The 21,797-nt window shown below is 35.9% G+C and overlaps 3 protein-coding genes across 7 annotated transcripts; all 3 read right to left on the reverse strand.

Moving 5' to 3' along the window:
• Positions 1-21: 21 nt before the first annotated feature.
• On the reverse strand, positions 22-16,934 carry LOC132145702 (class I histocompatibility antigen, F10 alpha chain-like). Of its 2 annotated transcripts, none has more exons than XM_059556914.1 (7): positions 16,778-16,934; positions 15,194-15,466; positions 14,783-15,070; positions 14,421-14,705; positions 14,145-14,273; positions 13,221-13,288; positions 22-319 (listed from the first exon to the last, which is right to left on the reverse strand). In XM_059556914.1, the coding sequence occupies exons 1-7, from the start codon at positions 16,839-16,841 to the stop codon at positions 248-250; spliced, it is 1,179 nt and encodes a 392-aa protein (XP_059412897.1). In that variant the 5' UTR covers positions 16,842-16,934; the 3' UTR covers positions 22-247. The 2 variants fall into 2 exon arrangements, with proteins under 2 accessions (XP_059412897.1, XP_059412896.1); XM_059556913.1 differs by lacking the exon at positions 22-319 and adding an exon at positions 11,926-12,655.
• Positions 1,568-8,533, reverse strand: LOC132145703 (H-2 class I histocompatibility antigen, Q10 alpha chain-like). Of its 4 annotated transcripts, none has more exons than XM_059556918.1 (6): positions 6,763-6,805; positions 6,629-6,725; positions 2,755-3,027; positions 2,373-2,660; positions 1,998-2,282; positions 1,568-1,872 (listed from the first exon to the last, which is right to left on the reverse strand). In XM_059556918.1, the coding sequence occupies exons 2-6, from the start codon at positions 6,702-6,704 to the stop codon at positions 1,673-1,675; spliced, it is 1,122 nt and encodes a 373-aa protein (XP_059412901.1). In that variant the 5' UTR covers positions 6,705-6,725; positions 6,763-6,805; the 3' UTR covers positions 1,568-1,672. The 4 variants fall into 4 exon arrangements, with proteins under 4 accessions (XP_059412901.1, XP_059412900.1, XP_059412899.1 ...); XM_059556917.1 differs by lacking the exons at positions 6,629-6,725; positions 6,763-6,805 and adding exons at positions 8,326-8,422; positions 8,460-8,503 and having other exon boundaries at positions 1,570-1,872; XM_059556916.1 differs by having other exon boundaries at positions 1,577-1,872; positions 6,629-6,822.
• A 1,678-nt stretch (positions 16,935-18,612) lies between the features above and the next one.
• On the reverse strand, positions 18,613-19,298 carry qrfp (pyroglutamylated RFamide peptide). The gene has a single exon (XM_059555375.1). The coding sequence runs from the start codon at positions 19,296-19,298 to the stop codon at positions 18,789-18,791; it is 510 nt and encodes a 169-aa protein (XP_059411358.1). The 3' UTR covers positions 18,613-18,788.
• Between the last annotated feature and the right edge of the window lie 2,499 nt (positions 19,299-21,797).

Raw genomic sequence — 21,797 nt, forward strand, 5'->3', positions numbered from 1 at the left:
TTTTAATGTTTTTAGGGCTTTTTTATTAGAGGAGATTCTTTAAAGTGATGACTAAAACTACTTTTCAAGAGTATAAAAAATATAATTCTTAAAGAGTATCCCAGATGATTATTTGGAAATGACAACATTTCACAAGCATGCTCTGGGATGTTTTTACTGGTATTGAAACTATAAAAAATGAAATGATTGTCAGAACTGTCAGAGTTGTTGATATCAAATGCCACAGATCTGCCGTTCAGTGATGCTTTCACTCTGAAGACTGTTGTTGTAGAAGTGCTTGTCCTTCTGCAGGCTGGCTTTGACCACTGGAGGTCTCACTCTGAAACACAGACATTAATATTTGTTATTCAGTTTAATATTAGGAGTGGCTAAATATTAGGCACTTGATGTCTGGTATTTCCATGTGAGTCTCTAAGACACTTTTTCTCAAGAGCTAGCTACCCTTGTCTATGCTTTATTTAAAATCAGTGGATGTCCAGTATTTCCAAATGTAGAGTTCACTTCAATGTGTAAGGGATACTTAAAAAATAGCTATCCACCCTCGTCCTTAAGTCTGCTTTTGTCTGATTACTCTAACTTTCTTTGGGTCATATCTATGAGGGTGCATGTCATCAAACATTTGCAGTTCATCCTGAATGCTGCAGTCTCCGGCTGATGTTCAGACTTCCCAAATATTTACATGAGACTCGCCTACTCTGCACCTTCTGCTGCTTGTTCCCTGTCTCTGCTAGCCAAAACCCAAGTCCCATAATAGGGCTAATCTTTCAGGGCTTAACCATTTTGTTGACCACATGAGATTTTTCCTGAGCTACCCTAGCCAATAAAAAAAAGAAACATGTCAATGTGATCCCTCTGGCTACACTGATATAACATTTAAAATATAGTTACCACGAGGTCCACTTTCTCCTGAGAGCCGTCTGGACTTGGATCAGAACTACCTTTTCCTGTTGAGAAACAGTAAATTGTCAAAGTGTTTCTCCAGTGATGTGCATGAGATGCCATATTACACAGGGATGCACCAATCCATCAATCAATAAAAAAAAGAAAAAGCTGCATTTAAGTTAAACTGGTGAAAAGCTTTCTGTGCACAATGAGATTCATAAGATAACAGTTTGAATTACAGAAACACAAATGATGCATTTAAAGATGCAACCTGATTTTGGTGCATTATTTAAGAAAACCAAAGTGGCATATTCACCAGAGTCAGAGTAAGAACCGGGCTGACTTCCTCCTTTTACTGTTTTGGGCAACACAGTTTGAGGTCCTGTTACACAAATATTCAAGTTAAGCAGCAATACAAGTCACATCAGAGATTTTGAACTGCACAGTGAAATGCTTTATTTCTTGACATGTATCTCCAATGCCTGGACATTTTACTTACATTACACTTTGATTCCACATTATTTGAACAGTGTTTACACACATTTAATGAACAATTTGTATACAATTAACATCACCTTTTAAAACATAGCTAACAAAATTAATTGCTCTATCCTGGGATCTGTTATTAGCCCTCTCTTGTACTGTTAAAGAAACGTTAAAATGTTAAAACATTAAATATTAAAGTGTAACTAGTTCTTAATCTGTATGCTATATGCTTGTTCAGTGGAAATCAAAAGCATTTTATAATAACTACACCATGATTGTATAATAATAAAAAAAAATTCTTGGGTTAAAACTGTTCCTTTGAAAACACAAAACTGATAATAAGAAAGTATGGCTTATCATTATTCAGTCCATACTCACCAAAGTTTCTCTTCCTCTCTAAGAAGAAAACCAATCCGCCGACTGCCAGCACAGTGATGACTCCAATCACCATTCCAATCACCAAACTCATCATATTCTCTTGAGTGCAGTTCTGGCATTTTCCATCTATACAAAATAAAAAAATAAATATTTAAAATCAATCTGAACTGATCAAGGATAAAACAAGAAGAAAAAAAGAAGAAAAAAATAAGTTCACAATTTAAAAGCCTTTTGATTTCAATATCAATTACCCCATTTAATGACAACTGGCTCTTTGAGGGTTCTGTGAGACACAAAACAATCATATTCTGCTTTTTCATCCTCCTGGATAATCACACTCTTCTTCAGCTGGAAGGTCTCATCATGGTTTGGTCTGATTCCAGAGGATTTTATCTCATCTTCAGGCAGGGGTGAGCGATATTTCCTTATGCTCAATATCACATCTTTGGGGTAAAAGCCAGTGGCAAAACAAGTGAGTGTCAGCTTGGTTTTGTCACTGGTGCACCTTTTTGCAAACACATGAACTTCGGGAGAAGCTGAGGACACAGGGAACAGTTTATCAGTGAGTTGTGTCTTCATTACAGCAGCAGATCATCAACAAATACAAATACGGTACATTTACTCACAGCCCTTTTTGAGCACCTCATCTCCATAGTCTCTGAATTTGTTAAGCCAGTCCACACACTCTTTCTCCAGGTAGCCCTTGGTGTACTGGTTTAGGATGGGCACATTATCCCACTTCCTCTTGGTTGGAAGAGCTGCATCAACAGGGGCGACCCACTGAGACTCCTTATCATCAAAAGACAGGAAGTTAGCCCCATCATAGCTGTACTCATCAATGCCTTTGGAAAACTTCACTTCATCTCCCTGTTTCTCAATTTCACAACCATGTCTCCACTGAAGAACATGAACATCTGAAATAGAAACAAATTAAAATGTTTGTGAGTTATATTATAATAAAAAATGTTCATAAAAATATGCATGTTGAATTGTATCAGTGTTCCTCACCTGACTCATTGTGTCTCATGCGTTTTATCAGAATTTCGACGTTCACATTAAACCACTGTTCTTTGCTCTTTCTGGACTGGGTGCCTTTCTCCCAGTAATCCTCCTGCATTTTCTCCCTCATCCAGTCCTGTTTGGGAATCTTTTTCTGTCCTTCACTGTTGTAATAGTCGATCTCTCTGTCATCTAGCAGACCCATAGCAGTGAACTGATAGATACCCGGCAGCTTGACAGGTTTAGACAACGCCGTGTAAATGTAATACAGCGAGTGTTTCTCTGCAATAAAGAGAAATATTATATGCTTAACATCAACTATTACAATAAATGTGATAAAAGAGGTAGCTACATTTCTGAAGGAAACAGCAGATAAAATATGATATGAACTCTACAGTCTCAAAACATATCAGTTACGCTCTCTACCCAACAAAACGGACGAACTCCTTCTGCTTTCTCGGACAAATAAGGATTTCACACACTCTGCTGCTCTGTGTTTCACGGAAACTTGGCTGAATGACGCCATACCGGACAGCGCGCTCCATCTGCCGGGCTTTCAGCTGTTTAGAGCGGATCGCGACGCAGAATCAACGGGGAAATCGCGCGGCGGCGGGACATGCTTTTACATCAATGAACGGTGGTGTACAGATGTAACTGTGTTAAAGAAGATGTGCTGTCCTGATCTAGAAATGCAGTTTGTCAACTGCAAGCCGTTCTATTCACCGCGGGAGTTTCACTCGCTCATTCTGGTTAGTGTTTACATCCCTCCGCAAGCGCAAGTAAGTCTGGCTTTACAGAAACTCGCTGATCAGATCACAGACACAGAACAACAACACCCGGACTCTGTTTTAATCATTCTCAGGAACTTTAATAAAGCCAATCTCTCCCGTGAACTGCCAAAATACAGACAGCATGTTACATGTCCCACCAGAGACAGTAATATATTGGATCACTGTTACACCACAATAAAGGATGCATATCACTCTGTTCCACAAGCAGCTTTGGGACGTTCTGATCACCTTCTGGTTCATCTTATACCGACCTACAGGCAGAAACTAAAATCAGCTAAACCTGTATTAAGGACCGTAAAAAGATGGACTAATGAAGCAGAGCAGGATTTACAATCTTGTTTTGACCTCACTGATTGGAGTGTTTTTGAAGCTGCTGCCACCGATCTGGACGAACTCACAGAGACCGTAACATCATATATCAGTTTCTGTGAGGATATGTGTATTCCTACCAAGACTCAACTAAATTACAACAATGACAAACCGTGGTTCACTGCAAAACTCAGACAGCTCCGTCAGGCCAAAGAAGATGCTTACAGGAAGGGGGACAATGTCTTGTATAAACAGGCTAAATACACACTGGAAAAGGAGATCAGAGTGGCAAAGAGGAATTATTCTGGAAAAAATAAGGACTCAGTTCACTTTGAACGACTCCGCATCAGTGTGGAAAAGTCTAAAGAAGATCACCAATTACAAGACACCACCCCCCAGCACTGTGGAGAATCAACGACTGGCAGACGATCTGAACGAGTTTTACTGCAGGTTTGAAAGAACACCCATCACCTGCCCTGAACACCTCTCCACACAACCGTTCACACCAATAACAACTCCTGCAACCCATCCTGATCACCTCTCCAATCAAGCACTCTCACCATTCACACCTCCTGCATCCCGCCTCTCCCCTACACCTGCAATACAGATCAGCGAGGATGCGGTGCGCCAGGTCTTCCGGAAGCAGAAAAGGAAAAAAGCACCAGGCCCAGATTGTGTTACACCAGCCTGTCTGAAATCCTGTGCTGACCAGCTGGCCCCCATCTTCACAAAGATCTTCAACAGATCGCTGGAGCTGTGCGAAGTCCCTTCATGCTTCAAACGCTCCACCATCATCCCCATCCCAAAGAAATCCAAAATTACAGGACTAAATGACTACAGGCCTGTGGCTCTAACGTCTGTAGTCATGAAGTCATTTGAAAAACTGGTGCTGGCCCACCTGAAGGACATCACTGGACCCTTGCTAGATCCTCTTCAGTTTGCCTACAGAGCAAGCAGGTCTGTGGACAATGCAGTAAACATTGGACTGGATTATGTTCTGCAACACCTAGACAGACCGGGGACCTATGTGAGGATCCTGTTTGTGGACTTCAGCTCGGCTTTTAATACGATCATGCCAAACCTCCTCCTGCCCAAACTAACTCAGCTCTCCGTGCCCTCCTCCGTCTGTCAGTGAATCAACAGCTTCCTGACAGACAGGCAGCAGCTAGTGAGGCTGGGAAAATACACATCCAGCCCCCGTACAATCAGCACCGGAGCTCCCCAGGGCTGTGTTCTCTCCCCACTGCTCTTCTCCCTGTACACTAATGACTGCACATCTAAGGACCCCTCTGTCAAGCTCCTGAAGTTTGCAGATGACACCACACTCATCGGCCTCATTCAGGACGGTGACGAGTCTGCTTACAGACAGGAGGTTAAAGAGCTGGCTGTCTGGTGCACTCTCAACAACCTGGAGCTTAACACGCTCAAAACAGTGGAGATGACTGTGGACTTCAGGAGAAACCCCCCTGCACTCCCTCCACTCACCATCATGAACAGCACTGTGACTGCAGTGGAGTCATTCAGGTTCCTGGGCACCACCATCTCTCAGGATTTGAAGTGGGACATTCACATTGACTCCATTGTGAAAAAGGCCCAGCAGAAGTTGTACTTCCTTCGCCAGCTGAGGAAGTTTAACCTGCCACAGGATCTGCTGAAACAGTTCTACTCCACCATCATCGAATCCATCCTCTGCACTTCAGTAACTGTCTGGTTCAGCTCAGCTTCTAAATCTGACCTCAGAAGACTACAGAGGGTAGTCCGGACTGCTGAGCGAATCATCGGTTCAACTCTCCCATCTATTCAAGAACTGTACTTATCCAGAGTGAGCAAAAGGGCTGTTAAAATCACTCTGGACTCCTCGCATCCAGCACACTCCCTCTTTGAACTGTTGCCATCTGGTCGACGCTACAGAGCACTGAGCGCCAGAACGACCAGACACAGGAACAGTTTCTTCCCTCAGGCAATCCATCTTATGAACAGCTGATACACACTGAACACACTACACTTTATATTTATATACACATACACTTAATTTATCTAACACACATACTTAGTATACACTTAAATTTTGCACATAATATACATGTACTTACATAACTGCATTTTTGTAATATACCTGCCTACAATTGTCAATTTGTATATTGTCATTCCTTGTCTACTTATTTGTATTTTATGTATTTTTATATTCTTTTATTATGTGTTTTATGTTCTGTCGCTGTCATTCTGTTGTACTGCGGAGCTTCTGTCACGAAAACAAATTCCTCGTATGTGTAAACATACCTGGCAATAAAAGCTCATTCTGATTCTGATTCTGATTACAGAAAGAACTGAACAGACTAAATATATTATAACATATAAAGTCAGACCTATAATTCACTGAGAGACAAAGGAATGATGCTGGATAAAGTAAAAAAAAAACTAGACCAGAATTTTCGTTTATACAGAAGGATCGTATTCTTAATTAAGATAATTAAAGTGTAATTCAGTTGAACCTGTACTTGTGTCTAATCCTGGTCTCGATCTTATGATCAATAATAAAGGTGTTGGTAAATAAAGGCCACTGCGCTGTCATGTTGATCGACGTTTAGCATCAAGTCGCTTTTAAGATGACAAAACTCTTATATAATTATTTTTATTAGTATATAGATACACTTTTAAATGTCTGACATTAGCATACATTCGTAATCAAATTTAAATTCGTGACAAAGACGTTTTAGACCAGGAAGTGTAGAGTTACTTTCACCTTGTTTCTCCGACAAAAACAGCAAAATGTGATCGTTTACCTGTTTGAAGTGAGGGCTCACAGAGAAGAAAAAAACAAAGCAGAGCAAAACTCGCGGTCAGGACAGTCGTGCCCATGGCTGGAAAGCTTTTAATTATCTGTAAACTATCCTGATATTTACTGAAGTCTGAATACAACTGCGCAACAACCGAACACAGAAACAGTCTGCTGTCAGAAAGTGGCGGATGATGCTGACAACTTATTTCCTGGGGAAGTAGCTAAAGGCAGATTGTTTTTTTTTTTTTGTTTTGTTTTTTTTAAACAGAATAAATATCATACAGAGCACATCGTAAGACAATCAGTGTAATTTAAAGTGTGACATTAATTAGTAACAGGGGATCTAAAAATAATGTAATAATATTTTAAACGTGTTAATGACTTTTTGTATCTTAGCTATTTCAATGAAGATATAAACCAATCAAATTCAGCTACAAATACCTTAAATATTGGGAATGAGTTTAAGCACTTTTGTTTATGTATATACAATTTTGCCAAGATCTTTGTTAACATTATTTTCATAGTACACAATAATATCCTATATTATATTATAAGATCCTTTACAAGATTAAAAATTAAATCTGCCAATTCCTTCCAAAACATTTGGGTAATTTTAAAAACAAATGTGTTAACACCTCTTTCTCATTTTTACAAAAAATAACATAAATCATCAATATCAGAGTAGTATCAGGGTAGATGGTTTGCAAAATTTGAAAATGTATTTCTTTAGTTTTGTTATTGATACAATATTTAAAAGGGATTAACCACGCAGTCTTCCAATTAATATCATCTATAGTAGAGTTCCAAAAAAAATCCTCTAGGTATTATTTTATTTTATTTTGGGAAAACAGTGAAAATATGTTTGTTATTGCATTTTTTTACCAATCAGTTCAAGACCGTTTTAAATTATTTTTTGTTTTGACATTACTACAGAGTTCTAGTGAATATGACTTTTAACCAGATAAACAAGAGTAGGAGGAATAACTTTAATGACCAAATTAAATTCCTTAAAATGCACAGGGAAATTGTGGATTCGCATGAATTGTTCTTAAGTTAAAAGATTCCCATAATTATCAAACATATTTATAATATGATTAATATCACTGTTAAACCAGTTTCTAAAAAATAAAGATCTATTGGCAATCGTTATATTGATATTATTCCAAATGAAGGTAGTGTGAGGAGAGAAATTGTGTGTGTAGCAAATTTTCCAGGCTAAAAGCACTTGCTGGTGAAATTTTGCTTATATATATATATATATATATATATATATATATATATATATATATATATATATATATATATATATATATATAACATAGAATATTTTTAAATATTAAAGTCACAGGTTAACAGAAAGGCCACCTATTTTGATTAAAGAGACTGTTTGGGATGTGGTTCCAAAGGGAGAAACGATTAATCAAACATTTTTTAATCCAAATGACTTTAAAAGTTCTGTTAACATGTTGATCGACGTTTAGGACATCAATTTGTGGAGAGTTGCTTTTAAGTTAACAAAACTTTTATACAATTATTTTTATGAGTAGGCTATATATATATACACACTTTTAAATGTATTTTGTTAGCATACATTCGTAATCAAATCTAAATTATTTTGTGACAACGCCGTTTTAGACCAGGAAGTGTAGAGTTACTTTCACTTTGTTTCTCTGACAAAAACAGCAAAATGTGATCGTTTACCTGTTTGAAGTGAGGGCTCACAGAGAAGAAAAACACAAAGCAGAGCAAAACTCGCGGTCGAGACAGTCGTGTCCATGGCTGGAAAGATTTTAATTATCTGTAAACTATCCTGATATTTACTGAAGTCTGAATACAACTGCGCAACAACCGAACACAGAAACAGTCTGCTGTCAGAAAATGGCGGATGATGCTGACAACTTATTTCCAGGGGAAGTTGCTAAAGGCAGATTGTTTTTAGTATTATTATTATTAATATTATTTTACTTATTTTTTATTTAACACAGAATAAATATCATACAGAGCACAGCATAAGACAGCCAGTGTAAGTGTGACATTAATTAGTAACAGGGGACCTAAAAATAATGTCATAATATTTTAAACATGTTAATGACTTTTTGCTTTTTAACAATTTCAATGAAGATATAAAACAATCAAATTGAAAAGTCCAGAAAGAAAATAATGGCTCCATCATCAACATTCTCAGCATAATCCAAAAGGTCAAGCCAAGTCTAATATTGTTAGTTATGAGTCAACCTTTTAAAAAACCTGACTGGTATTCACTTATACTTTTATTTAAACCTTCTCGTAATCTGTTAGCAAATACTAAAGTTATGTATTAATAATCAATTGTTAGAAGAGAGATTGGTCTCCAATTTTCTATCAAGTTCGGATCTTTATCTGGTTTAGCAATTAACAAAATGATACCTTGTTTCATAGTAGTAGTCATTTTGCCACTGTTAATACAATCATTATACATATTATAAAGAGAAATTTCGATCAGTTCCCAAAAATGTAAAAAAATTTCTGCTGGGCATCTTTGATCTCAGAAGAAGAAGTTATATTTGATTCACAGAAATCATGAAATTCTTTATCAATAATAGGAATATGTTGATGGACTATTTTAATGAACTCTTCACAATTATAAAAATCAAATTTGCAATTATATAGTTCTTTATAAAATGAGTAAACAAAGTCAAAAATTGTTTCTTGATCCGTACAATGATTCCCATTAATATTTAAAGCAGTTAAAGCAGTTAATTTTAACATTTCTTTTCTCAAGAGCGAAATAAATAACTTGTGTAAAACATGTATTTACACAATAAGTGCATTGTACCATATATTGTTTAAATGTAATTACATAGTAAGGCCATCCAATATAAAGTGGTATATATATATATAAAATGGTAATAAATATTAACAGTAATAAGCAGAAAGGAATCAAATAATGTAAAAACAAAAATAGTAACATAGGCCTACATTATAACATTAAAAAGTTTTACAGAATAACATTAAAAAGTGTTAGTTTTAAAGAAGCTGAATGAAACACAGATTCCCTCTCTGTCCATAGAATGGAAGTCAATTGGTAATTTATTTACATGCTATCAGAAAGTATTTCATATTTTTGTATTAAATATGGTGTTTACCAAATAAAATTAGTCTCTGGATTCTGCATCTATACACTTAGCAAAATAGTCTGTTCACCCTCAAAGAGAAGGAAAGATGACTGGCTATCTCTGTGTTAGTTTTGTATAGCAATTTGGTTGGCTTTGTTTCACAGATCTGGCAACCCTGATTAGAAAGCCTCTCAGTGAAAAAATGCATTACTTTGACATTATGCAAATATTCATGTCATTCTATACAGATGCATTAACAGCCATTCAGATTAAAAGTTCATCACACCAAATATTAATCTTGATGTTAACAGGCCTGTAGTCTACATTTGACATGTAATCAATAAAACCAACAAATAGTAGCAAATGTTGAAACAGATTAAATTATAGACAACCAGGTCTTTAGATTCCTAATGTGAATATAACTGATTTTGAAACAATAACATTTGCTTTCCAGCCAGTTTATCCTCTATCAATGTACAGTACCATGATATGTGTGTTGACTAACCATGTCAACCTCTTTAATTAATTTCAATCTGAAAATGGCCCTCTTTGCATAAAAGTGCATTTCAAGTCTAAAAATGTACACACTACTCATTCACATTATGTTAATCAAATAAAATAAAATAAATAAATAAATCAGTTTGCAAAATCACAGTAGAGTTTAGGATATTTTTTTTAAAGATGCCACTAACTAAATCCCCAAAGATTCCTTCCATTTACTCCAGCCACAGCCCTTACCCATAGTATATCTGATGTCTTATATTTCAGTTTAGTCTTCCTGATTTCCCTTTTCACTTCTTTACACTGATATACACATGATATATAGTTACAGCAATGTGGTGGTCTCATGGTAATAATGCCTCTGTTTACAGAATCACATGGCATACTGTTATATAAAATTCTGCATTTGTTGCCATCTGTATAAACCGTAGCATCACCATGTTAAATGGGAGATTGTAATGGGATGACATCTGGTAAGATGATATGGATATGTTAAATGGTTGAAAAATAAAAGAGTAACACTTGGTCCCTTGGTACCTTCATTGTCAAAAAATGACTGTGGAAAAAATAGATGATGAAAACTGAATTAATATTGCATAGTAGCTATCATAAAATTCACTCAAGATTCTTAATAATACTAAAATATATTATTAACAGATAGCTTCTCTGGCATTCGGTTTTTCATTATCTCGTCTCATTCAGATGCTCTTGATGTATAATATATGACTGAGTCTATTCATTGTGTCTCATACAGTTTATCATAATGCTGACATTCATATGAAACAATTGTTCTAAACAGACTAAATCTATTATATAAGTTAAATAATAATATAAATTTCGTTTCACAATCCCACAGTTAAAAGCAATTCTAACAGGATTAATCAAGATCCTGGATAAACTGAAATTCCTATTTTTCTGTTTATGTTGTCATTGTTTCTGTAGGGTCTTGTTTTGATAAACGAATTCAAGGCAAAACGTGAAACATAATCCATTAATGGCTATCTAATCCTGATATTAATCATGTATTTAATAAGATTTTTCAGCCAAAAATGAAAATTCTGTCATAATTTTCCCACCCTCAAGTTGTCCCAAACATGTATGGATTACTTTCTTCTGATGAACACAAAAGAAGGAATTTTTAAGAATCTGGGGGATGCATTGACTCATTTTTTATTTATTTTTTTCCAAGTCATTGGAGACCAGAGCAACTGTGGATAGTTAGTTTTTTTTTAGTTGATAAATCTATATACTATATTTGCGCTCTATATTTAAATAAGTATAAAATAGATACCCTTTCATCATGCACGATGCTAACATAATTACGTAATCAAATTTAAAGTCTGTCAATACAACCCAGTTTTTAAATAAGGAAGCATAAAATATTTATTACACTTTTGTTTTCTGATAAACGCAGCAAAATTCATACCAGATTATACTGGTACATTAAATAAAAAAAAAAAAAAAACATTCCCCGTCTTCGGCCTGAGACACCAGGACAACCACAGGACAAATGGTTTGGAGAATAGCCTAAATGGATAGAGAGCTGGAAACTCATTACAGAAAATGGAGGATGAGTCTAAAAATAAAATTAAAAACGTAAAATGATAATATCTGTATATGCCTAAATCAGCATTTTGGATGAAACCCTCAATCCGTGAAACTTTTGCTGAAATGACAGTTTAATGACAATACTCACAGTAAGCAATTCTTTCCCCCAAGTAATCCCAATTGATTTTATTTGGAGTTTTCAAAATGTTAACAAATAAAACAGAATGTATTCAACAGATTCAGATTAGCACACATTTATAGAAATATCAAAACATAAGGCTGTACCAAGAATAAATAGATCCCACAAAACCAGCAGGCATTCATTGATACCACCGATACATTTGGTATCATGAAGAATGATTTTAAGTGATCATTGCCGGTGTAAATGAAGTGCATTAAAACAAAATTAATCAGCTAAGGTAAAACAATCACAATTTTAACTACTTTTGAAGAGTAAGACATTCAAGATAATAAAATAATAATATATCTCTTTTTTATAGAGTATTCCAGATAATTATTAGTAAATTAGATCATTTCACTGGTATTGAAACTATCAAATATTTTTAATGATAGTATTGAAAATATCAAATAGTCAAATAGTGAATACAAGTGTCTACCCTGGGCCTTTAGAAGTAGCAATAATAATTTAATCTGGAAAACATAATTTTCTCAAGCAGTGTTTAAACATTTCCAGATTATATGAAAGTTGCGAGAGAATTTATTTAACTACAAGCAGTCTCCAAAAATATTATGATTTTCAGGACTGTCAGAATTGTCCAAATCAAATGCCACAGATCTGCCGTTCAGTAATGCTTTCACTCTGAAGACTGTTGTTGTAGAAGTGAATGTCCTTCTGCAGGCTGGCTTTGAACAGTGGAGGTCTCAATCTGAAACACAGACATTAATATTTGTTATTCAGTTTAATATTAGGAGTGGCTAAATATTAGGCAACTGATGTTTGGTATTTCCACGTTAGTCTCTAAGACACTTTTTCTCAAGAGCTAGCTACCCTTGTCTATGCTTTATTTAAAATCAGTGGATGTCCAGTATTTCCAAATGTAGAGTTCACTTCAATGTGTAAGAGATACTTAAAAAATAGCTATCCACCCTCGTCCTTAAGTCTGCTTTTGTCTGATTACTCTAACTTTCTTTGGGTCATATCTATGAGGGTGCATGTCATCAAACATTTGCAGTTCATCCTGAATGCTGCAGTCTCCGGCTGATGTTCAGACTTCCCAAATATTTACATGAGACTCGCCTACTCTGCACCTTCTGCTGCTTGTTCCCTGTCTCTGCTAGCCAAAACCCAAGTCCCACAATAGGGCTAATCTTTCAGGGCTTAACCATTTTGTTGACCACATGAGATATTTCCTGTGCTACTCTAAGGGAAAACAGAAACATGTCAATATGATCCCTCTGGCTGCACTGATATTACATTTAAAATATAGTTACCATGAGGTTCACTGACTCCTGAGAGTTAGTGGTACTGCTGTCTGGACTTGAATTAGAACTTTCTTGTCCTGTTGAGAATCAGTAAATTGTCAAAGTGTTTCTCCAGTGCTGTGCATGAGATGCCATATTACACAGGGATGCACCAATCAATCAATCAATCAATAAAAAAATGGAAAAGAAAAAACAGTGAAACAGTGGTGAAAAGATTGCATATACAGGTCATAATGCTTTGCACTGTCTGTGCATGTTTGTGTGTGTGTGTGTGTGTGTGTGTGTGTGCACACAATGAGCTTGATACCAGTTTGGATTCCAGAAAGACAAATTATGCATTTAAAGATGTAACCTGATTTTGGTGCTTTATTTAAATAAAAGCATGAGATAGTGGCATATTCACCAGAGTCAGAACTTCCTCCTATTTCTGTTTTAGGCAGATTTGCTGTAACATACAGATAGTCAAGTTAAGCAGCAATACAAGTCACATCAGAGATTTTGAACTGCATAGTGAGATGCTTTCTCTCTACTGGGCATGTATCTCCAATGCCTGTACATTTTACTTGTATTACACTTTGATTCCACATTTTTTAACTATGTTTACAGATATTTAATGAACAATTTGTATACAATTAACATCACCTTTAAATTGAAATATATAAAATAGTTACCAATATTAATTGCCCTCTCTTGAGATATGTTATTAGCCCTCTGTTGTCCTGTTGAAGAAACAGTGAAATGTTAAAGTGGATTTTAACATAGCCACAACTAGATCTAAATCTGTATGATATATGTTTGTTCAGAGGAAATCAAGAGCATTATATAATTACTACACCAAAATAAATGTTTGCTTGGGGAAAATCATTCCTTTGAAAACACAAAACTGATAATAAGAATGTATGTATGGTTTATCATTATTTAGTCCATACTCACCAGCAGTGTTTCTCTTCCTCTTTAAGAAGAAAACCAATGCGATGACTGCCAGCACAGTGACGACTCCAATCACTATTCCAATCACCAAACTCATTATATTCCCTTGAGTGCAGTCCTGGCATTTTCCATCTATACAAATAAAAAATAAATATAAAAAAATTATCTGAAATGATCAAGGATAAAACAAGAAGAAAAAAATAAACAATAAATAAGTCAACAATTTAAAAGCCTTTTGATTTGAATATCATGTGATAATTTTGTCTATATGCTAATTACCCCATTTAATGACAACTGGCTCTTTGAGGGTTCTGTGAAACACAAAACAATCATATTCTGCTTTTTCATCCTCCTGGATAATCACACTCTTCTTCAGCTGGAAGGTTCCATCATGGTTTGGTCTGACTCCTGAAGATACAATCTCCTCGTCAGGCAGGGCTGAGCGATATTTCCTTATGCTCAATATCACATCTTTGGGGTAAAAGCCAGTGGCAAAACAGGAGAGTTTGACTTTGGTTTTGTCACTGGTGCACCTTTTTGCAAACACATCAACTTCTGGAGGAGCTGAGGACACAGAAATCAGGGTATCAGTGAGTTATATCTCGATGACAGCTGCAGATCATCAACAAACATTTACTCACAGCCGTTTTTGATCTCCTCATCTCCATATTCTCTGAATTTGTTAAGCCAGTCCACACACTCTTTCTCCAGGTAGCCCTTGGTGTACTGGTTTAGGATGGGCACATTATCCCACTTCCTCTTGGTTGGAAGAGCTGCATCAACAGGAGCGACCCACTGAGACTCCTTATCATCAAAAGACAGGAAGTTAGCCCCATCATAGCTGTACTCATCAATGCCTCTGGAAAACCTCACTTCATCTCCCTGTTTCTCAATTTCACAACCATGTCTCCACTGAAGAACATGAACATCTGAAATAGACACAAATTAAATTTTTTGTGAGTTAGACGATAATAAAACAAAAAAAATGGTAATAAAAAAATTAATATGATTTTTGTATGTATTTGCACATTAAACATATCAATGTTCCTCACCTGACTCATTGTGTCTCATGCGTTTCATCAGAATGTCGACGTTCACATTAAACCACTGTTCTTTGCTCTTTCTGGACTGGGTGCCTTTCTCCCAGTAATCCTCCTGCATTTTCTCCCTCATCCAGTCCTGTTTGGGAATCTTTTTCTGTCCTTCACTGTTGTAATAGTCGATCTCTCTGTCATCTAGCAGACCCATAGCAGTGAACTGATAGATGCCCGGCAGCTCAACAGGTTTGGATAAAGCTGTATATATGTAGTACAGAGAGTGTTTTTCTGCAATGCAAGGGGGGGGGGGATGCATAAATAGCAAATAATAATAATAATAATAATTAAAAAATATATAAATAGTGATATAAATAAAATCCGTCTTGTTTCGCCAAGTCAAGGTCTGTTATATTTAAGTTTTGAATAAAAATAGTTTAACCAGTAGGAGGCGACAACCGTTATTCATTCGAGTAGGAATAACACAGTGACACACAAGAGGCTTTGCTGGAACTGTTTTCCTCGAAGGAGCAAAAATAGACACAGTATCTGGCAACACTGTAAAATGTGAGTTACTTTACACCCTGCAGGGTAAAAAAAAAGAAGAACAAAACTAAAACTACCCTAGGTTTATTTATCGAGTCATTTATCACTTGCAATCTAGCTGAAAGGCTGTTTGGAACAACAACAGTCTTTCTCTGTTATAGCCTATTCTATTTCGAGAAGTAGAACACAAACTCAAATTTTGTTATAAAAAAATCTCTCCAAATTAGTCCACAAACTTTAAAGGGTTGCACTTTATTTTACAGTATGTGTACTTACATGTACTTATAGTGTACTTACAGTGTATTTATCAAGAAAGTTCTGGTAATACAAGGTAACTACATGGGATGGGGTTAGGTTTAGGGGTAGGTTCAGGGTTAGTACATAATTATTACATTGTTATTGTAATTACTATAATAAGTACATAGTATGTAGATGGGGAACAGGACTGTTAAATAAAGTGCTACCCTTTAAAGTATTACTGCAGACAGAAAATCGCTTTACGATAGCCTAAAAGGATAGTAGGGGATATGCCTTTTGAATTTAATATTCATTTCTTTAACAATTAATCGTTTTAAATATTATTATTATTTTAGTATCACGTCATTCCACAATACAATAAAAGTATTTTAATTTAAGTAGGCTAAATAACGAAAACTTGCAAGTAAGATTAGGCCTATTTCAAACTTATTATTCAGTAGTTTTAAGTGTAGTGGAGTAGGCCTAGTTAAAAGATCCGTCGAGTTGATGTAACTTACATACACTTGTCTGTAAGTACAATACACTTGTTTTTCAAGGAAGTAACATTAAACCGAAAGTAGGCTATTTCTGTACCTGCGCCATTTTAGCGACACACCTGGACACCAAAACACACCTGAACTAACTAATCACTCGGGAAAATTACAGTTTAAGTCTTTTGAACACTCATTATGTTGATATATATATCACAGTAAGCATATTGAGGAACTGTATTGAATGACGGAAACACTGGTTTTGCTTTCAGTTTTCTGATAATAATAGTAAATTAAAACTAAACGCTCTGTTAAAAAGCAAACTCACCGCTCCAGGCAGGTACAGCAGCACCTAGCAGAAACACCGAGCACAAAACTAGAAAAAGCCCCATTTTTAAAGCCTGTTAAGGCTTCAGAGCCTCTTCGTGTCTACTTTAACCGACGGCTTCTGTTGATCTGAGGTCAGTCCAACAGGTTAATATGTAAAAATTCCCCAATCCACACCCTCCAGACATCCGATCCAATGATAAAACAGCGCGCGCAGCGTCACTAATAACCAGGATCTAGTGGAGTGCGGAGTTTAAGCTCCTGTGTCTGTTGTGATAGTATTATAACTCAACAACGACCTTCACCAAGTCCGGCCATCATCAAGAATCGGCTAAAAACACATCTCTTCCATCTTTATTTGACCCTCAAACTTGGCTCTATGTTCTGATTTTATTTTTAAAAAAGAAAAACACAACAACTTTTTCCCTTTTAGACTTGCACTCTATTCATTTGCTGCTTGTTTTCTTAAAAAAATAATAATAATAATAATTATATCCTGTATAGAGCACATTAGGGGTTTTCAGATACCAAATGATTGGATGTTTCACTACCACCACTGCATCTCCCTGGTCTTCAAAAATGGCTGAATCTGATATTAATTTAGTTATAAAATGTAACACACTTATGGAATTAATATAATATTTTATAATTATCATTTAAATCTGACTAATTTTTAAACTGTATGTCATAAATCAACATCTCAGGAAAAAGTTATTGGGTATCAAATCAAAATATGACTTTCTGTTAAGAAACAGGACACTGATTTCACACAGGTCTTCAGCTGAGGACACCGGGACTATAAATGCATGTTTATTATGCACTTCGGGAGAAACAACAAATGAAGAGGGAAAGAAAATATATTTCAATATTCCTATGAAATGTTATTTATTATTATGAAAATCTTGTTATGTATTAAATTGTTACAAAATCTTATTACTCCTATTATTACACTTCTCTTTTCAATACATGTTGCCAAAAAAAAGAAAAAGAAAAAAAAAACACATTAATGTGAAAATTAGAAACAGTTCATAGATACTTTGTACATAATGGGAAAACCTGTTTATGGTCATTTTACACATATTTTGCATAAATAAAAATATATCAGATGATGCTGTTATAACAGTTGAGAATAATCTTTATACAAAATTAGGTATAAAAAATCCTGAAACCTAAAAATGTATTGGTGATTTAAAAAATAAAAATCAATTGTTTTTGCCTGTTCATTCAGTTCTTGTTATTTTTTTTTTTTAAATTATTGAATCCCAGTGAAAATTAATTAGACTATTCACAGCTAATTTCCACTTTTAGCTTAACACTGTATATTGTTTCATCCAATTTATTAATATCATCTATTCATGACCATCTTTGTATTGTCTATATGAAGTTCAGTGGCCATGCATTTACCACACACAATCCTCTTTCAAACTATAGTTTTCAGGCAGAGCAAGATCTGTAGCAATCTAGTTAACATTGTGGCCTAAATTAGCTATTTTTCTCTATGACATGCAATTTCATATTTTTCAAATCCAGGAAAATTCTATTTGGTCTCCTCAAATACAGGTTTGTTCTTACCAAAATGCTTCTTTTTTTTTCTTTTTCAGGACATTACTATTTATGTTCTTTTTTTAAACATAACCTTTAAGTTAGTGATTTTGTTTATTACAAAACAAACAAAAGTTGATTTTTAATGATAGTTGCCAATTTAAGGTGTCATGCAGCAATGCTGGAAACATACATCAATTTGAGTATGAGACAGTATAAAGATTTCACTTTAAGTGAGAAAGATGTTTTCTGGAAAAATAATTGATTACTACAGAATATTTGTTAACAGTTTTTAATAAATGTCATATAATCTGCATTTTGAAATAAACATTATTTCTGTTATCTCCACACCATAATTCTCAAAGACATTTTCAAATATTTAGATTTAGTTCACTTTTAGGGACACATTTGTCTCCAAAGTATAGCTACGTACATAATCCACACACACACACACACACACACCTTCCCCTTCACTTTCTGCCAAATCGAAAGCCAAATCCTCCTTTCTGTCTGTTGAAGGCTTGCAAACCTCCTGCAATGGAAGTGAGAGCCTCATTCCTCTTCTCTCCACCGTCCTCCTCCTCCACCTCTCCCCCCTGTGGATACGGTACAGCCACTATATGGTTTTCTGGGAATGTCCCCACTGGTCTGCGTCCCAGCTCCTCTCTCTTCTGGCCCTTCACTGTGCTCCTCTGTCCCCATCCCAGCTCTGCCTTCGCTCTCTCCAGAAGCTCCTCTGGGCCCAGCTCCTCAGTCAGAGCCCAGGGCTGGAGCTCGGCCGCTGTTCGGCTGCCTGGAGCTCCCAGTGAAGCCTGAAGCTGGAGCAGTGCAGCCTCCCACTCAGGGTTGTCCAGTGTAGGCAGGTAAACCATGGGATGGTGTGGCAGCATTAGACCTCTGGGAGGCTGGACCAGCAGCACCAGCAAGAAAAAGACTGTGGTTTGAAGAGTGGAAGAGAGATGGAAAACTTGGAATTTCATCTGAAATACAAGGAATAAATGAGAATTGAGAGAATTCCATCCAAAAAGACACAAACATCATCCTGCACTGACTTAATTTTTCACATTGAACTGATTGTAAGACTTACCTTGCAGAATGCTCTGAATCTCCCTGAAGTCATCTCTTTGCAGCTTCTTTAAATACCCTATACCCTATTGTCAATGAGACAGACAGTTGTTTATTAATTGGTTCAAAATGCCTGTGACGCACAAACACATCTCTACAATGTCATCAAAATTCCTTTAACTAGGATACACAGACATTTTAACTGGCACAGGTGAAGGGGACAATTACCGGACTAACACACACACACACACACACACACACACACACACACACAAAGGCTAAAGTTTGTTTTGAGTTTGCACCTCACCAGGAGGGCTCAGAAACATCATAAAGAATTTTGCAGTTATCAGTATAAAGTTCAGATCATTAGGCCATTTTAGCATCCATCCATACTTCTGTCAATGTATCTGTCTGTATTTACGCTCTCAAAAAACAAAAAAAACATAGCACCTTTAGGGATACAGTAGCTTGTCACTGAGGTCAAAGAAGTAAAACGATTAGGAAGGTTTACTAGTTACCCCAAGGTACTAATATGCACCTTTTAGGGCTACCAATTAAACACGGCAGGTGTCTAACTTGTAACACACACACACACTACTAAAGGGCACCTATTATGCAAAATCTATTTTTACATGTTTTATACTTAATACATAAATGTACATATGTACATAAATGTGTGTTGTGTCAACAATAAAAATCTTCCCCATTATTATATGGCCCCTGACAATGGAAACCTTTATCTTGGTTATCTTGATGATCGATATATTTTCAATAACAATCTTTTTATCAGCAATTTGGTATGGTTCAAAGATATATTGATGATTGTTTTATTTATAAAGGTTGTGCTAGTGATTTTGAAGTCGTTGCCTTGTATATGAATTGTCATAGATCATCCATTAAAGGGTTAGTTCACCCAAAAATCTAAATTGTCATTAATAACTCACCCTCATGTCGTTCCAAACCAGTGAGACTTCCGTTTATCTTCAGAACACAGTTTAAGATATTTTAGATTTAGTCTGAGAGCTCTCAGTCCCTCCGTTGAAACTGTGTGCACATTATACTGTCCCATGTCCAGAAAGGTAAGAAAAACATCATCAAAGTAGTCCATGCGACATCAGAGGTTCAGTTAGAATTTTTTGAAGCAACGAAAATACATTTTGGTCCAAAAATAGCAAAAACTATGACTTTATTCAGCATTGTCTTCTCTTCCTGTTGTGTGAGAGTTCAAAACAAAGCAGTTTGTGATATCCGGTTCGCAAACGAATCATTCGATTTAACCAGATCTTTTTGAACCAGTTCACCAAATTGAACTGAATCGTTTTGAATGGTTCGCGTCTCCAATACGCATTAATCCACAAATGACTTAAGCTGTTAAACTTTTTTAATGTGGCTGACACTCTCTCTGAGTTCAAACAAACTAATATCCCGGAGTAATTCATGTACTCAAACAGTACACTGACTGAACTGCTGTGAAGAGAGAACTGCAGATGAACACCGAGCTGAGCAAGATAATGAACAAAAGACTGACTCGTTCACCGTTCGAGTCTGCAAAACATCCTTTTTTTTATTTCAAATTCCTGAGTATTGAGAGGGTTCTGTTGAATAGGAGACAATCATCAACCCCAACTAGATTAAATGAAGAGATAGATCTAGTATGTTTTTTGTAAAGGGAAATTGCTGGCTTGACAACAGTTCAGCCGTTAACAATTTACAACCGTGCATATTAAAGTATGTCGTCGTTTTTTGCCAAAACAAATAAAATATATTTTTGATAGACCTTTTTTGTCTGATTATATTTTTTCCCAGTGTGTACAACTTCAGTTACATCCCCCTTAAACCAAATCAGTCTCATCAGACATTAAAGCGCACACTGAACGTTTTCAAAGTATTTGTGTATATGTGTGATGCTCATCCATCATTGTAAATGGTATGTGAAAACTCTACAAGTACATAAATGTATCAAATAAGCATTCTTCTGAAGCTCATTTGCATTTAAAGTGACAGCTCTTTTTTTTTAGACAGGCCCCAAAAATAACATTTTATAATGAATGATCTTTGGGGTATTTTGAGCTGAAACGTCTACGACACATTCTGGGGACACCCAAGACATGTATTACATCTTATGAAAAGGGCATGACCGGTGCCCTTTAACGCAGTTTGCCAACTAATAAATGAAAACACAGCACATCGCGGATGAGACAGAGGTGCATACGCCATCTGCGTACTGATCAGAATTGCCAAATGGTGCTACGCTGATTTGTAAAGACACTTTTGTTGAATAAAGTCGTTATTGTTGATTTCTTCATGTACAAAAACTATTCTCATCGATTCATTACATTGCAGTTTAATTACTGATGGCAGATGGACTATTATCATACTTTCCTGGACCTTGACACTGTTATTTATTTGGTAGT

Source organism: Carassius carassius, chromosome 8 (assembly GCF_963082965.1).
Source record: "Carassius carassius chromosome 8, fCarCar2.1, whole genome shotgun sequence".
Taxonomy (NCBI): Eukaryota; Metazoa; Chordata; class Actinopteri; order Cypriniformes; family Cyprinidae; genus Carassius; species Carassius carassius.

Excerpts from the sequence above, each read along its gene's own strand:
- LOC132145703 (XM_059556918.1), bottom strand. The coding sequence starts at position 6,704 with ATGGGCACGACTGTCCTGACCGCGAGTTTTGCTCTGCTTTGTTTTTTT. Across the intron at positions 3,028-6,628 it reads TGAGCCCTCACTTCAAACAG|AGAAACACTCGCTGTATTAC; the intron begins GTAAACGATCAC and ends TCTTTATTGCAG. Across the intron at positions 2,283-2,372 it reads TGAGGTGCTCAAAAAGGGCT|CTTCTCCCGAAGTTCATGTG; the intron begins GTGAGTAAATGT and ends CTGTGTCCTCAG.
- LOC132145702 (XM_059556914.1), bottom strand. The coding sequence starts at position 16,841 with ATGGGGCTTTTTCTAGTTTTGTGCTCGGTGTTTCTGCTAGGTGCTGCT. Across the intron at positions 14,706-14,782 it reads TGAGGAGATCAAAAACGGCT|CTCCTCCAGAAGTTGATGTG; the intron begins GTGAGTAAATGT and ends CTGTGTCCTCAG. Across the intron at positions 13,289-14,144 it reads GAGGAAGAGAAACACTGCTG|GACAAGAAAGTTCTAATTCA; the intron begins GTGAGTATGGAC and ends GATTCTCAACAG.
- qrfp (XM_059555375.1), bottom strand. The coding sequence starts at position 19,298 with ATGAAATTCCAAGTTTTCCATCTCTCTTCCACTCTTCAAACCACAGTC.